Source organism: Artemia sp. Qi Xiang Cuo, chromosome 8 (assembly GCF_049724085.1).
Source record: "Artemia sp. Qi Xiang Cuo chromosome 8, ASM4972408v1, whole genome shotgun sequence".
NCBI lineage: Eukaryota > Metazoa > Arthropoda > Branchiopoda > Anostraca > Artemiidae > Artemia > Artemia sp. Qi Xiang Cuo.
This window is the reverse complement of record NC_142801.1, coordinates 30987819-31001902: the sequence shown is the minus strand read 5'-3', so window position 1 is coordinate 31001902 and position 14084 is coordinate 30987819. Positions and strand designations below refer to the sequence as shown.

General features: G+C 34.5%; 1 protein-coding gene across 1 annotated transcript in view; it reads left to right on the top strand.

Annotated features, from left to right (window-relative positions):
* The window catches only part of LOC148949323 (ubiquitin carboxyl-terminal hydrolase 48-like), a 302263-nt gene that overhangs the window by 88769 nt on the left and 199410 nt on the right, over positions 1–14084 (top strand). The window contains exon 8 of the mRNA XM_089092923.1: positions 10727–10837. Coding sequence (XP_088949049.1) covers positions 10727–10837 — 111 coding nt within the window. The remainder of the gene's footprint in view (positions 1–10726; positions 10838–14084) is intronic.

The window sequence follows — 14084 nt, the reverse complement described above, 5'->3', positions numbered from 1 at the left end:
AATTTGGAGATTGACGCATGACTTGGGAGACCCTTATTTTGACATAATTTCACAATTCATTAAGTTCTGTCCTCCAGATCGCCACTTGGAAAAAAGTCGTAGCGTCTTGTTTTTTACTAAGAGTAACGTTTGCCCCAAAATAATTTCTGTTCCCAATTTATCTGAGTAAAATGAAATCCTTTGGCTAAGTATGAGGCCGAAAGAATTCTCCCGTTCCATATAAATGATTGATTGATAAAAAAAAAAGTTCCAAAAAAAGGAGTTTTTCAAAGGAAAGCCAAGAGCTTCATTAAACCAAAGACGTGCAGAAATAAAGTCAAACAATAGTTCAAACTTAAACCGAATAGAAATCTATCAATGAATAAACGAATCTAAAAACTAATAAAAATTATAATGAATAATCAAGTAAAACTTAAAAAACACAAATTACCACAAACAGGATTAGGCCTAACTAAAGGCCAGAGGGTCATTTGTGTTTTACTGAAAACAAGTTTTATTTTGAGCTCCGTGTTTTTATTTGTCATAGCATTAAAAAAATAATAAAATAACAAGAAGATCACCATAATAACCAAGATCACTGAAAAGGGCTATTGAAAGTAGACTGACTGTTTAATATATAGCGTTATTCATCCCTAGAAGTCAGAATGAATATTAAATAAAAAACGCAAGTTTTTTGAACTGAAAATAAGGAGCAACATTACAAATCAAAACGAACAGAAATTATTCCATATATGATGGGTTTGCCCCCTCCTCAATACCTTGCTCTTTACGATGAAGTTTTTAAGTGTTTTTTAAAAAGGTTCATGTTCTAATTAAACGGCCCTTGTGTTTCAGTAGTCGATCTTAAAAAACTGAGACAAACGGTCAAACTTTAGCATGAAGATCAGGGTATTGAGGAGGGGGCAACCCTTTTGTATACGGAATAATTTCTGTTCGTGATGAGTTTTAATGTTACTCTTTACTTTCAGTTGAAAAAACTTGTTATTTTTATTGAATTTCTGATCATTTTTCAAGTAATGCTAGTAAATCTGGCTCACCCTCCATGAAAAATTTATCCCCTCACGGGAATTCCTCCATGGAAAGTTCCTTCCACGTAAAATACCCCCCCCCCACAAAATTTCCTCCGGACAATTCCATCCTCGCTGAAAATCCCCCCGCCTCCGTAAAATCTCTTGCTGACGGTTCAGGCTGAAAAATTCTCCTTAGCATACTTTTATTTGAAAAAGACTTAAATTTCTAATCGTTTTTCTGATCACTCCAGAAATCCTCCTTCCGTGTAAATTTTCCCCTGGAAATCTGAACCCGCTGCAAATTAACCCGGATAATTCCCCCGGGACATCTCCACATGCAAAATTAAGCTGGCAAAGAGAAAGTAAGACAACTGAAATAATTTTGTATATGAATTTTGCCCCCACCCCCCGTGTAAAATCCACCTTTGGAGATTTCCCTCCCCATGGAAACCCACCTCAAGCACAAACCCCCCTCCTCCCGAAAAATGTCCGTATACTTCCCAATAGCAAATTCTATACGCAAACAGTTGGTAAATTTCATAACTTACCGGCTTTTCCCCACGGGCTGTGGGGGGTCATGTTACCCCTAAAGGCATAATTATTGGATTTTATAACTATGTTGAACAAAATGGCTGTCTCAAAGTTTTTATCAGACGACTTTGGGGGAAAAGGAGCGCGGGAGGAGGCTAGCTACCTTCCAATCTTTTTGGTTACTTAAAAAGGGCACTAGGTTTTTTAATTTAAGTTCGAGATCACCTTCTTCCGATCTTCTAGGTCATTAGTTGGACACGATCACCCCTGGGAAATAAATAATGATAAAAAAAAATAATAAACTCGCATAAGTGATCTTTTTCTGGCAAAAAAAAATGCAAAATTCCGCATTTTCGTGTAAAGGAGCTTAAAACTTCTACAGTATGTTTCTCTGATACGCTGAAATTGATGATTGGATTTTCATTAGGATTCCTTGATCTTAAGGGGTTGTTTCTCCACTTTTCGAAAATCAGGCAAATTTTCTCAGGCTTCTAGCTTTTGATGAGTAACACTAAACTTGATGAATTTTATATATTTGGAATCAGCATAATAATCCGATTCTCTTGATGTATCTGTTGATATCAAAAATCTATTTTAGGGTTTCAGTTACTATTGAGCCGAGTCGCTCCTTGCTTACAGTTCGTTACTATGAACTGTTTGATCTTTCAATGTATATATTTGTGTTCATTTTAAGTTCGATTTAATTATTCATTGTAGTTTCTGTTCATTTTGGGTCTCATTTACTCACAAACTGTTCACTGTTTATTTTGGTTTCTGTTCATTTGTTTGAATTATTATTTGACTTTATTTTAGCTCATGTTTGGTTTAATGTAGTAGCTCTTTACTTTTCTTTGAAAAATTTTGCTTTTCGAAAACTTTTTTAACTTATTTTCTGTTTTGATTTTAAGTAAGATTCCTTTTTTTTATTCCTTAATAAGAGGGATATTTTAAGTTTTTCCTGCTAAGATTTTAGATTTTGGCTTGCTTTTTATATTTTGGACAAAATAGTGTCTGGATGCAATTAGTGTATTCTTATTTAGTTTAACATCCCCCTCAACATTACCTGAAAGTTTCAACTTAGTAACCTTAGGTGCTCCTGAGATATTTCAGATATACCCTTTTGATAGCTTGATTGAACATAGTGTATTCTGGTTTAACAAAAAAAATGTGTGGGAGTGGGCTAGTTGCCTTCCTGTCACTTTCGACTCTTAGAAAGGGCACTATAACTTGTAATTTTCAATCCTTACGAAGTAGCGAACAAAACAATACATTTGAGCCATATTGCTCTTTACTTAGGCAGCATTACTGTCTTCTATTACTCGCCAAGCTAAAATGTTGACAAAAAATGCAGATTCATCCAAGAATTGCAGAAAAGTGCTTATTAAGCTATGTCTAAGTGTCCCAACGCTAGACTTGACTTGAACGTTTGACTTGAAGCTAGTGTTTTCAAGCTAGGATGAATTTACTTGTTTCTTAATGTACAGTAAATAGTTAAAATACCAACTACTAGAGGAAACACTTCGTATGTTTTACTCGATCTAATATGAAAAATATTTACAGTCCCCCTTCGGATTTGACTTGTTGGATGGGAGTTGTCATCGTTCACTCCTTTTGTCTCTTTCTTTAAACTGTGAGCCTTATTTTTCAATCAAACTAGGCTCTTACGACCATCTTCACAGTTCTGACCTTCTTTCTTTTGGTAAGCCGCCTGATACCGATGAATAATCCAAAGTGGTCGAGTGATAAAGTCTGCATCAATCAACCCATAAAGACGCTACTTGGGAATAAATCAAAGCTTTTAAGGAATGGTAGTGGTCGAAGCTAATAAATCAAGAAAAATGCCAAGAAAGGAGATTTGGAAATATTCTGTATCCTACTACAAAAGTAAGACCGAAGAATTGTTTAATAATTGGTAGTCTGAATTTAAAAAGTTGTTTTGCATGAGACTTGCCCTGATTAATTTCAACCTACCTGAACCCCCTGAAGTTACTGCCTATAACCTTAACAGGTTTCTCACTGCCATCGTCCAAAGCCTTCTGGCTTTGTATTATCAATTACCCACTGATGATATTCTTCCTTTTCCCCATCGCTCCCTTTATTTCCCTGTTGGAGATCGAAAGAAAAGTTGGTAAACTAAGAAAAACTAGCGGCTGCCCTTTGGATATCCTATTTCTTCTTATTGGTGCTTTCAGTGATTTCCTTTCAAAGCTTGTCTATCCTTTTCAACAAGAATACCGAGTTTTGGCAACTTCCACATATGTAGAAACAAGGTTTCATAACCCTCTATAAAAGAAAGACGGAAAGTCTGGTTTTGAAAGTATTCGCCATATAAGAAAGTTCTTCCACTTCAGTTACCTTGCATAACTTATTGACTCCATAGTAAAAATCCTTGAAAAGCCTCATACCTGGCTGAACTTAGTTTTCGTCGGTCTCCAAAAAGCATTTGGCCCTATTAAGCACAATATATTGGTCGAGAAACTTGTCTCTGAATTCAATATCGATCTTTTCCTGTTGAAATTGGTTGCCTCCTTCCTATCAAATAGATAACATGTAGTCAAATATCTGAATCACTATTTTAATCCTTTCCCTGTCCTAATGGAGTGCCCTAAGGGATTCTCATAGGTCCCCTGCTTTTTTTCAGTTATGATATATAGCCTCGCTAAGGAATACCCTGGTGGATGGAAATTTTTCAATGACCGTAGAAACGGTCGTAGAAACCTGCCATATAATTTTAACGAGTAACTCTTTGAGCGGTATCCTCAACAACATTACATTAGATGCCTTGGACTTAGAAATGAGACTAAATCCTTCTGAATCCGCGACACAGTCAATACGTTTCTTTAGATTTCCGCCCTTTTTCTTGATTAAATAAGAAAAAAACAAGTTTTTTTTAACTGAAAGTAAGGAGCGACATTAAAACTTAAAACGAACAGAAATTATTCCGTATATGAAAGAGGCTGTCCCCTCCTCAACGCCTCGCTCTTTACACTAAATTTTTTTTATTGTTTTAAAAAATAAAATTGGTAGACGGAGTCAAACTTTAGCGTAAAGACCGAGGCGTTGAGGAGGGGACAGCCCCTTTCATATACAGAATAATTTTTGTTCGTTTTAAGTTTTAATGTCGCTCCTTACCTTCAGTTGAAAACATTTGTTTTTTTTATTTCATTTCTGAACGTATTTGAATTAATGCAGCTTTGATTTTGGCTCACCTTACATGCATAATTAAAACGAAATTTGCATGTTAATTTTTCCTTCTTTTTTTTTGGCTAAATGGCTTTCTCAAAATTTTGTTCTGCCGTAACTTACGAATTAACTTACATAAAGAACTTCTATATTCGTATATTTTTATACGTATATTAAGGGGTTCGCCCCCTAGTCAATACCTTGCTCTTTACGCCAAAATTTAAATTTTGTTCCAATTCTTTAAGAATAACCTCTTAATCGCAAAGGCCGTTAATTAGAATAAATAGCTCTGATGAAAGAACAAAAAAAAATCTTTAGCGTAAAGGGTGAGGTAATGACTAGGGGGCGAACCCAATCGTATACATAATACTTCCTGTTTGTTTAAGTTTTGATGTTGCTCCTTACTGTCAGTTGAAAAAAAATTGTTTTTTATTTAATTTCTTATCGTTTTTTTTAAATAATGCTGGGAAATCCGGTGCCCCCTTCATAGCATTGTCCCTTCCCCCATGGAAATATCCTCCCACGTAACACCCGATCCATCCCTCCCTCCCCCCAACTACTAGGAGAAAATCCCCCCTGAAAACTTCTGTATACTACTCAATAACCAATACTATATGAATACACTGGGCAAAGTTCATAACTTGCGGACCTTCCCCTGGGGACCTTGGGTGGGTTAAGTCATCCTTAAAGACATAGTTATTGTATTTTTCGACCATGCTGAACAAAATAGCTATCTCAAAATTGTGGTCGGGTGACTTTGGAAAAAATGAGCGTGGGAGGGAGCCTAGTTGCCCTCCATTTTATTGGTCATTTCAAAGGACACTAGAACTTTTAATTTCCGTCCGAATGAGCCATCCAGCAATATTCTAGAACGACTGGGTCGATACGATCACCCCTGGAAAAAAAAAAAACAAAAAAAAACCAAATAAAAACGCATCCGTGATCTTTCATCTGGCAAAAAATACAAAATTCCACATTTTTGAAGATAGGAGCTTGAAACTTCTACAGTAAGGTTCCCTGATACGCTGAATATGATATTGTGATTTTCATTAAAGTTCTCTGACTTTGGGCTGTTTTCCCTTTTTTCGAAAATAAGGCAAATTTTCTCAGGTGCGTAACTTTTGATGGGTAAGACTAAACTTAATGAAACTTATATATTTGAAATCAGTATAAAAATCTGATTCTATTGATGGTATCGAACTGTTGGCCTATCCCTCTTGTTACTTATCCCTCTTGAAGTTTCTGTGTCCTTCTTAAAACTATTTGGCGTCACAGTGTCTTCTAATTTGAAGTGGAATATCCATGTTAAAAATATTGTCCAAGCTAATACGTCTATCTCTGTCCTTATATTTATTTAGCGTCCCCCTTCCCATTCTTTAAGGATATTCACTCCCTTTGTCCGCTCCATTCTTGAAATACGTGTTCAGTCTGATACCCTGGCATCTCTCGGGAAGCGGCAGATAAAATTAAATCCGTCCAAAAAAACATATCATTGCGAATCTTTGCGAAGTTCCATACACTCTTCTTCTAAAGAAAAGCTGGGCTAGAAACGCTTGAGTGCGGGACAGTTATATTGTGCTTACATTTCATGTTTTAACGAATCGGATTGATGGATCAAACAAATTGCAGTTTTTAACCTTTGTGAATGGTATCACTAATTCGTTTTGCTTAGAAATTTGCTGGTAGGGATACCGATTCAATCTGGGCCCAAAGTCAAAACTTTCACGGCCCCTAACAAGCGGGAAAAACTGCGACCTTATAGTGACATTTGTGGGCATGCTTTATGCTGCTTTTTTGCTCCTTTGAGACCAGGGCCTCTGTGTTTGAGCTCCTCCCTTCACTATACCAAATAAACTTTATTTTATAACTGTTAAGTTTATTTAAAATATTTGTTAACTATTTGGTTTTCATTTGTTTAAACTATTACAGTAAAATTGAAGTTACATACGCAGTGATGAGATATTTTTTGAAAATCAGTAATAATTGTTTAACGTAGACCCCGGGCTGTAGCCCTGAAACATCAAGCCCCCCCCCCCCCCTCACTGTAATGCCAGACGTATCTGCACTATGGTAAATTCTGATCGATTTACTGCGTTTAGTGGAGTATTTATGTCATTCAAATGTTCATTATTGTGAATTGATCTTGACTGCTCTAAAGTTACCGTAGTCTATACTTCTATAGAATTATCAATTTCAATAAACTAAAAAATAGTAGCCTATATTATTTATTTGCTGTAGCGATGTGCGACATGAAAAATGTTTTTATTAGTCCTTACTCTTTTAACTGAAATAAATATTCCAGCTTCTTCCTTTCATTTTACAGAAAGGAACTATAATGGGTCTTATTTGTGTCGGAATTTTTCTAAAAATTTCCCAAGCAGCTCGCCTCATACCATAAGGAACTCCCCGATGCATTCTTTTAAATATTCTAGCTTTTCTAATAGTGTGAATTCAGCTCGATTTTGTTCCTTTGACGTTAGCTTCTAGCTGTCCCAACTGAGTCGTTGCCCTAGAACTCGCCTCTGTAGACCCTGCACAAGAACTAGGTTTTATTTTCTCGTACACCTGGAGTAGAAATCGAGATGAGAATATGGACTCCCCGAGGGATGAAAAAAGGTTGACGTTTGTCGTAGTTTATAGCGAGAAACCTTGTCAATTTTTTGTAAAATAATGAAAACTTAGAACGAGATTAGTTGCTGTTGAGAGACTTGTGTCCCGGATCTATTTATTTTATATTGATATTTTATCTGTATTTACTTTTCCTATATTTTATGCATTAGTTCGGGAAACCCATGATTCACAAAAAGAAAAGGAAAAAAGATTTTTTTTTTTATTTGCAAAATGCTTCTTCTAAACTAAGGTTATGCATTTGAAAACAAGCTTTGACCTTTTTTCATTTGACCTTTTTGTCAAGTGAAGAAGGGTCCTTCTTAATCCCTGGCAACGTAACAGCGCTGACATAGCAACTAGTGGTGTAACTCTCACGTCTTGTTGTTTTTATTTGTATTATCTGACCTCTTCGTATCGAATGAATGATCGTAGTAAGTTGAGAGATGGCTTATTTTTCTCAAATTCTTAGATGTTACCTTTTTAATTGACAAAACACATTAGATTGCGCCCCATTGCCCTTACTAGGGCCTTTGTGTCCTCAAGTCTGTGTCCCCTGCAGCATCGAATCACAATTTTAAGATATCAAATATCAGTTAAAATGGTACAAAAAAAAACCGAACAAAATTGCTTTAGAGGGGAGAAGTCCCAGGGACAATGGTGCTAAATTATGCAAATGGTTCATTGCAAAACGGCGCCCTTATAACTGCATTTTAGCGCACAGATAGACTCGGATTCCGGAAAAATTCCCCGGAAAATTTCAATCCGCATAAAATCCCACTGTGGAAAATTCATCCTGGAAAATCCCCTTACCGATACCCCCCCCCCCCCGAAAAACTCTCCCCTCATATAAAACTGAGGAGCCAAGTGGAAATTGAGACCAATAAAAAGAATGAAGAAAAAAAAGTAATTTGGAAATGTTCTGCCTATATTCTTAAATACATTTAGAATATAGAATATTCTAAAGTGCATGATCAAACAGTTCGTGGTAATGAACTGTAAGTACGGAGCAACTCCAGCCAATAGTGACCAAAACTAATAAAAAATGGTTTTGATAACCATTAATACGTCAAGAAAATTGGCTTTTAATGGCTAGAAAATTTGCCCGATTTTCGAAAAAATGGAGAAAACGTCCCTGAAAAGTCAAGTGGTTTTAATGAAAATCCCACGTTACATCCAGCATAACAAAGAAACCTAATGTGGAGGTTTCAAGCTACTTTCTACAAAAATCTGGAATTTTGCTTCTTTTTTTCCAGCAGAAACATCACAAATGCGTGTTTATTTGTTTGTTTTTTGTTTTGTTTTTTTTCAGGGGTGATCGTATCGGACCGATGGTTCTAGAAGATTGGGAGAGGGCTCATTCGAACGGAAATTAAAATTTCTAGTGCCCTTATAAATTGACCAAAAAGACTATGATTCGGGAAAGTGGTGATTTCTCACATTTTGTTGCTTCAAACTACAATTTTACCTTATGGAGGACAAAGTTGCTATCATTAGAAGTTCTGAGATAGCCAATCTATTTAAAATATCAAAAACTATATGTTGAGGAAGTAATAACGCACGGTTACTCATTCTTACCTTAAAAGTCACATAGTCCACACAAGTAATAAATATAAAAAGAACGATAAAGTTATTTAGTACTTTAAAAAAAAGCTTCTTATTCTAATTAAACGGTCTTTGTGTTTCAGTGGTCGCTCTTGAAGAATTCGGAAAAGAGTCCAAACTTTAGCGCAAAGAGCGAGGTATTGAGGATGGGGCAGTCTTCCTTCTGTGCGTTTTAAGTTTTAATGTTGCTTCTTAGTTTCTGTTGAAAAAACTCGTTTTTATTCAATTTCTTTTTTTCAGTAAAAACTCGTTTTTCAAGTAATGCGAGGAAATCAATCTCCTCCTCCCTCAGTATAAAATTCCCTTCCTCTCACAAAAACTTCCCCCATAGAAACTTCCTCCCGCTAATATGCTCACTACCACAGATCCATTTTGAATTTTTAGATCTCCCTTCTGATAAATTTTATAAGGGGTGTACTGTTTTAAGAATAATTATAATTCCCCGAAGTATTAACGAAAGAAATCACGCCATATCAAAATGTAGATTTCTGGAATGTTGTCCCGCAAAACACTATTTTTGGCCTCAGTAGGGTCGAATTGTTATGGAGCAATAATTTTTGAACTATTGAAAGGGTATTTGTGTAGCCTCCCCGTCTTATAAGCCATGCTGACATGGTTTGTAATAATCGTCCTCAAACATACTTACACCCCATGAGCCCATATCAAATGAACCAACAGAATATACGGGGTACTTCAGAGGAATTTAAGGAACGTTTAGAGCAATATGTATTTTGGTCTGGCCTCCTTGATTTTTAGATATATATATATATATATATATATATATATATATATATATATATATATATATATATATATATATATATATATATATATATATATATATATATATATATATATATATATATATATATATATATATATATATATATATATATATATATATATATATATATATATATATATATATATATATATATATATATATATATATTATATATATATATATATATATATATATATATATATATATATATATATATATATATATATATATATATATATATATATATATATATATATAAATATATTTATATACTCCCTACCACCCCCACCTTTAACTCCTTCCTGTTTAGGCTAAAATTTGACGTTTTCCCTTTTGCTCGAAATGAGATAAAGAATATTTTTCACAATGCCTCAAAGATGGAAATGCTTATTGGTTGGCATTTGCTTAGAAAAATAAAACTCTCAGTTCAAATTATTTGAAAGGCAGTTGGTAAATAAAGCTCTTGGAATTGCCCACTAATTGTAGTCTATTTATTGTGCTAAGAAGCGCTATAAAACCTAGCTTGAAGAGGGATTGAGGGAGACAGCAACAATTCTGTAAAGGGTAATTTGTGTTCGTGTAAGTCTCAATATCACTCTTTGCTTTCATTTGAAAGGAATTTATTTTGATCATTTAATTCAGTCAGAAATAAGGTATTTATGAGACCTGTATTGCTCTTTTATAGGCAATACAGTGAATTACACCCTTAAATAATATTCAGGTCCACATTTACCAATAACGATCTTTGTGGAATTGATTTATTCGCTCACTTTGTACTTTATATCATGATGGGGAATTTTATTTTTCTGTTTTGTTTAGGAGGTTTAGCTGAAAATGCTAGATCAATTATCCTTTTGTATTTCAAATTAGTCGTCTCTAACTTTATCTTTTTGTCTTACGTTGTATAAGTTTTATGTTTTGAAGATAACCTGGAGAGCTGAAACGTCTCAAAGGGCTAAAATTGTGTAATCGCTATCTTATCAAATTCTTATAGCCTTTTTTTCAGGGATCCCAGCACGAATGAGCAGCCTCTGTGTTTGATGAACGGAACTCTACTATGTCCGCACCAAGGACTTTCTTATTTACCTGAAGCAATTGATTTTAAAAGTTCAAAAACGTAAGTGTATTATTTTTATTTTGAAAGATGATTTACAGTTAAACTGGTCGTCGATTTATAGGAATATTGTTGTAGACTCAAAGGGAGGGGAAATTTTTTTTTTGTCACTTTTCAAAATGTTTATACTAAGTAAATTACAGACTACACATCCGTGTGCTTAAAAACGAAACATACCATTGCTTTGGACCGTTTCTTTGGAAAATAGTAGATTCTTTGAGAACCTTTGATACCTCAAAGAATAATTTTAGGTCTTTCGGCAATTTGGACCATAAATGTCGCCCACTATTTCAAAATGGTGAGAAATGCAAGTTTATTGTGGTTTTTTTTTTTTTTTTTTTTTTTTTAAATGTGCATTTTAAAAAAAGCATCAGAATAAAAGTTATTTTTCTAATGGTTCGATACGGTTACCCCTTAAAAAGAGGATTTTTGATAACAATTAATGCATCAAAAGAATTGACTTTTTATGCTGATTGCAAGTATATAAAATCAGTTAATTTTAATTTTACCCATCAAAACCTACCGGCCTGAAAAAAATTGCCGGATTTCCCAAAAAGGGGGGAAACGTACCAAAAACTCAAGTAATATTAATGAAAATTACATCATTAGATTCAGAATACCATAAAACTTTCCTGCAGAGGTTTCATACTCCCACCTACGAAAAATGTGGAATGTTTTTATGTTTTTTTTTACCAGAAGAAAGGTCATCGATCCGAATTTGTTTGTTTTTTTTTGTTTTGTTTTTGTTTGTAGTTTTCGGGGATGGTTGTTTCGAACCAAAGATCCAAGAAGATTGCGAGAGGACCCTTTCGAATAGAAATTTCGAGTTTGAGCGCCCATTCTAAGTGATCGTAGGAATTAATTTCTCGTCTTCCTTCATTTAGACTAAGCCTGAATAAGGGTTCTGTGGGCTTCTTATTGCAGATTTCTTGCAACACTCTTCCAGTTTAGCACATTCTCAAAATTTTCTGCCCATCTCTCTTCTACTCTTTACTTATTACTAATTTTGGCCCCATTCCTATCTGTAACTGGGATACATAACAAACAGGAAAAAGCCTATGGCTTTTTCTATTTTAGAATAGTAAGAGACGAACTTCATAAAGTGAGGCACCAAACTAAGTCCAATATATGCCCTCGTTTATTCTTTAGTAGATTTCAGCCATCTCTACAGCTATAATACCGATAAAACTTACATAATCCCCAGTTATAATTAACCAGACCGATCCCTTATGTAATTTTTTTAGTGTATTAACAAATTTATTATCATGTATTATATGTAACTTATATTTCAAGAGTCTCCAATGGTAGAATGGTAAATATAGCTTATACATGAAAATGCAGGTTTTTTGTAAGAAAATGATGCTAGTTGCCCTCCAGGTCACTTAAAAAGGGCACTATAACTTTTAATTTCCGTTCGAATGAGCCCTCTCGTGACGTTCTAGGACCACTGGGTCGATACGATCATCCCTGGGAAAAAACAACCAAACGAATAAACACGCATCCGTGATCTTGCTTCTGGTAAAAAATACAAAATTCCACATTTTGTAGATAGGAACTTGAAACCTATAAAGTAAGGTTCTCTGACACGCTGAATCTGATGGTGTGATTTTCATTAAGATTCTATGACTTTTAGGGGTTGTTTCCCCCTTTTTTCAAAAATAAGGCAAATTTTCTCAGGCTCGTAACTTTTGATGAATAAGACTAAACTTGATAAAACTAATATATTTTAAATCGGCATAAAAATCTGATCCTTTTTATGTATCTATTGATATCAAAATTCCGTTTTTTAGAGTTTCGGATACTATTGAGCCGGGTGTCTCTTACTATACAGTTCGTTACCACGAACTGTTTGATTCTATAGTGTAATTCTCCACAAACGGCATCTTTTTTTCTTTCCGCTTTTTTTACTCCTAAGCTAGCTGGGCACTGGAAAATCATGGAGGAGCACCCTCCATTAAAATTACTAGAGGACGCGAAAAAGTTAATTGTTCCTCAATCGTATGGGATAATTTTTCACACATTTTTATCCCGTCTTAGACATCATAATCTGAATGGTATATTTATATTACTGGTTGCTACTAGTACAGTGGAGTTAGGACTTTCCTTTATTTCCGAAGGATTTGAGTTCAAGACTCCCTGTGGCAACGATCGATCTTAAATGATATTATAACTTCGATTGTATGACATTGGCCGAAATATCATCCCTGCAGATCGAACGCAAGGAGTTATTATGCGACCAAAGGCATCCAGAGTAAACTGAAAGAATTTCTCCTTTTCTACTGCCCCTTCCATTTCATACAGCATAACCATAGCATTGAGCTTTTTCTTGGCAGAAGCCTTTTTCTCCCTTGTGGTTTGTGGCGGACGGGGCAGTTGGCCTCTTAACATCCAGTCAATTAAAAATTTTAAATCATTCATTTTTTTTTGTTCAGTAGCTCATGAACATGTATTACAGTGTTGTTGCTTGAAATTTTTATTAATAATCTTTATTGAGAATGAAAAAAAAATCTATGAACCGCTTAAGAAAATTCTAAATTTGCCATGGTTTTTTCCTATTATAGCATTTTTTGCTGTTTTTAAGTTGTATTACAAATTTTGTCAACTGTTAAAACTTCTTGGGACAAAACTGGAAAAATTTCATTTCCAAAATCTATATCAGCGTCATTAAGAAAGTTATTTTTTAATATAATACCCCTGGAACTACCATATATCAGTTACTATGGGCGGGAGATCGTTCTTTACTGGATTCTTTGAAACAGTAAGAGACGAACCTAAAACAATCAAGTAGCTAACTAAGTCCAATGTATGCAAAGGATTTTTATTCCAATGATCGTCTTTTAATGTAAGTTTGGGTCTTAGATTATAATCTTATTTTAGTTGCTATGTGCTGGAAGTTTATTCTTTACTGTCTTTTAAAGTAATTTATTTTATAATCATAATTATTTTTGTTAATTACAAAAGGTTTCTATATACAGCAATTTCATTTAAAATGAGACATTACACAGCTCTTTATTATGACCACGAACTGTTTGATTTAATACTTCAGTTACTATGGGTTACAGTTCGTTTCTTAATGTAATTTTTGTTTTGATCTGACTCCTTTTTTAGGAACTATGGGTTTTTATATTTCTTAACATTGGATGTGATCGTCTCTTACTAGGTTGCTAGCGACCGCTGCAACCCGGATTATTGTATTCTATTCAGGAGTTACTTTAGTTTTTACTATGGGGCTTGATCGTCTTTTACTAGG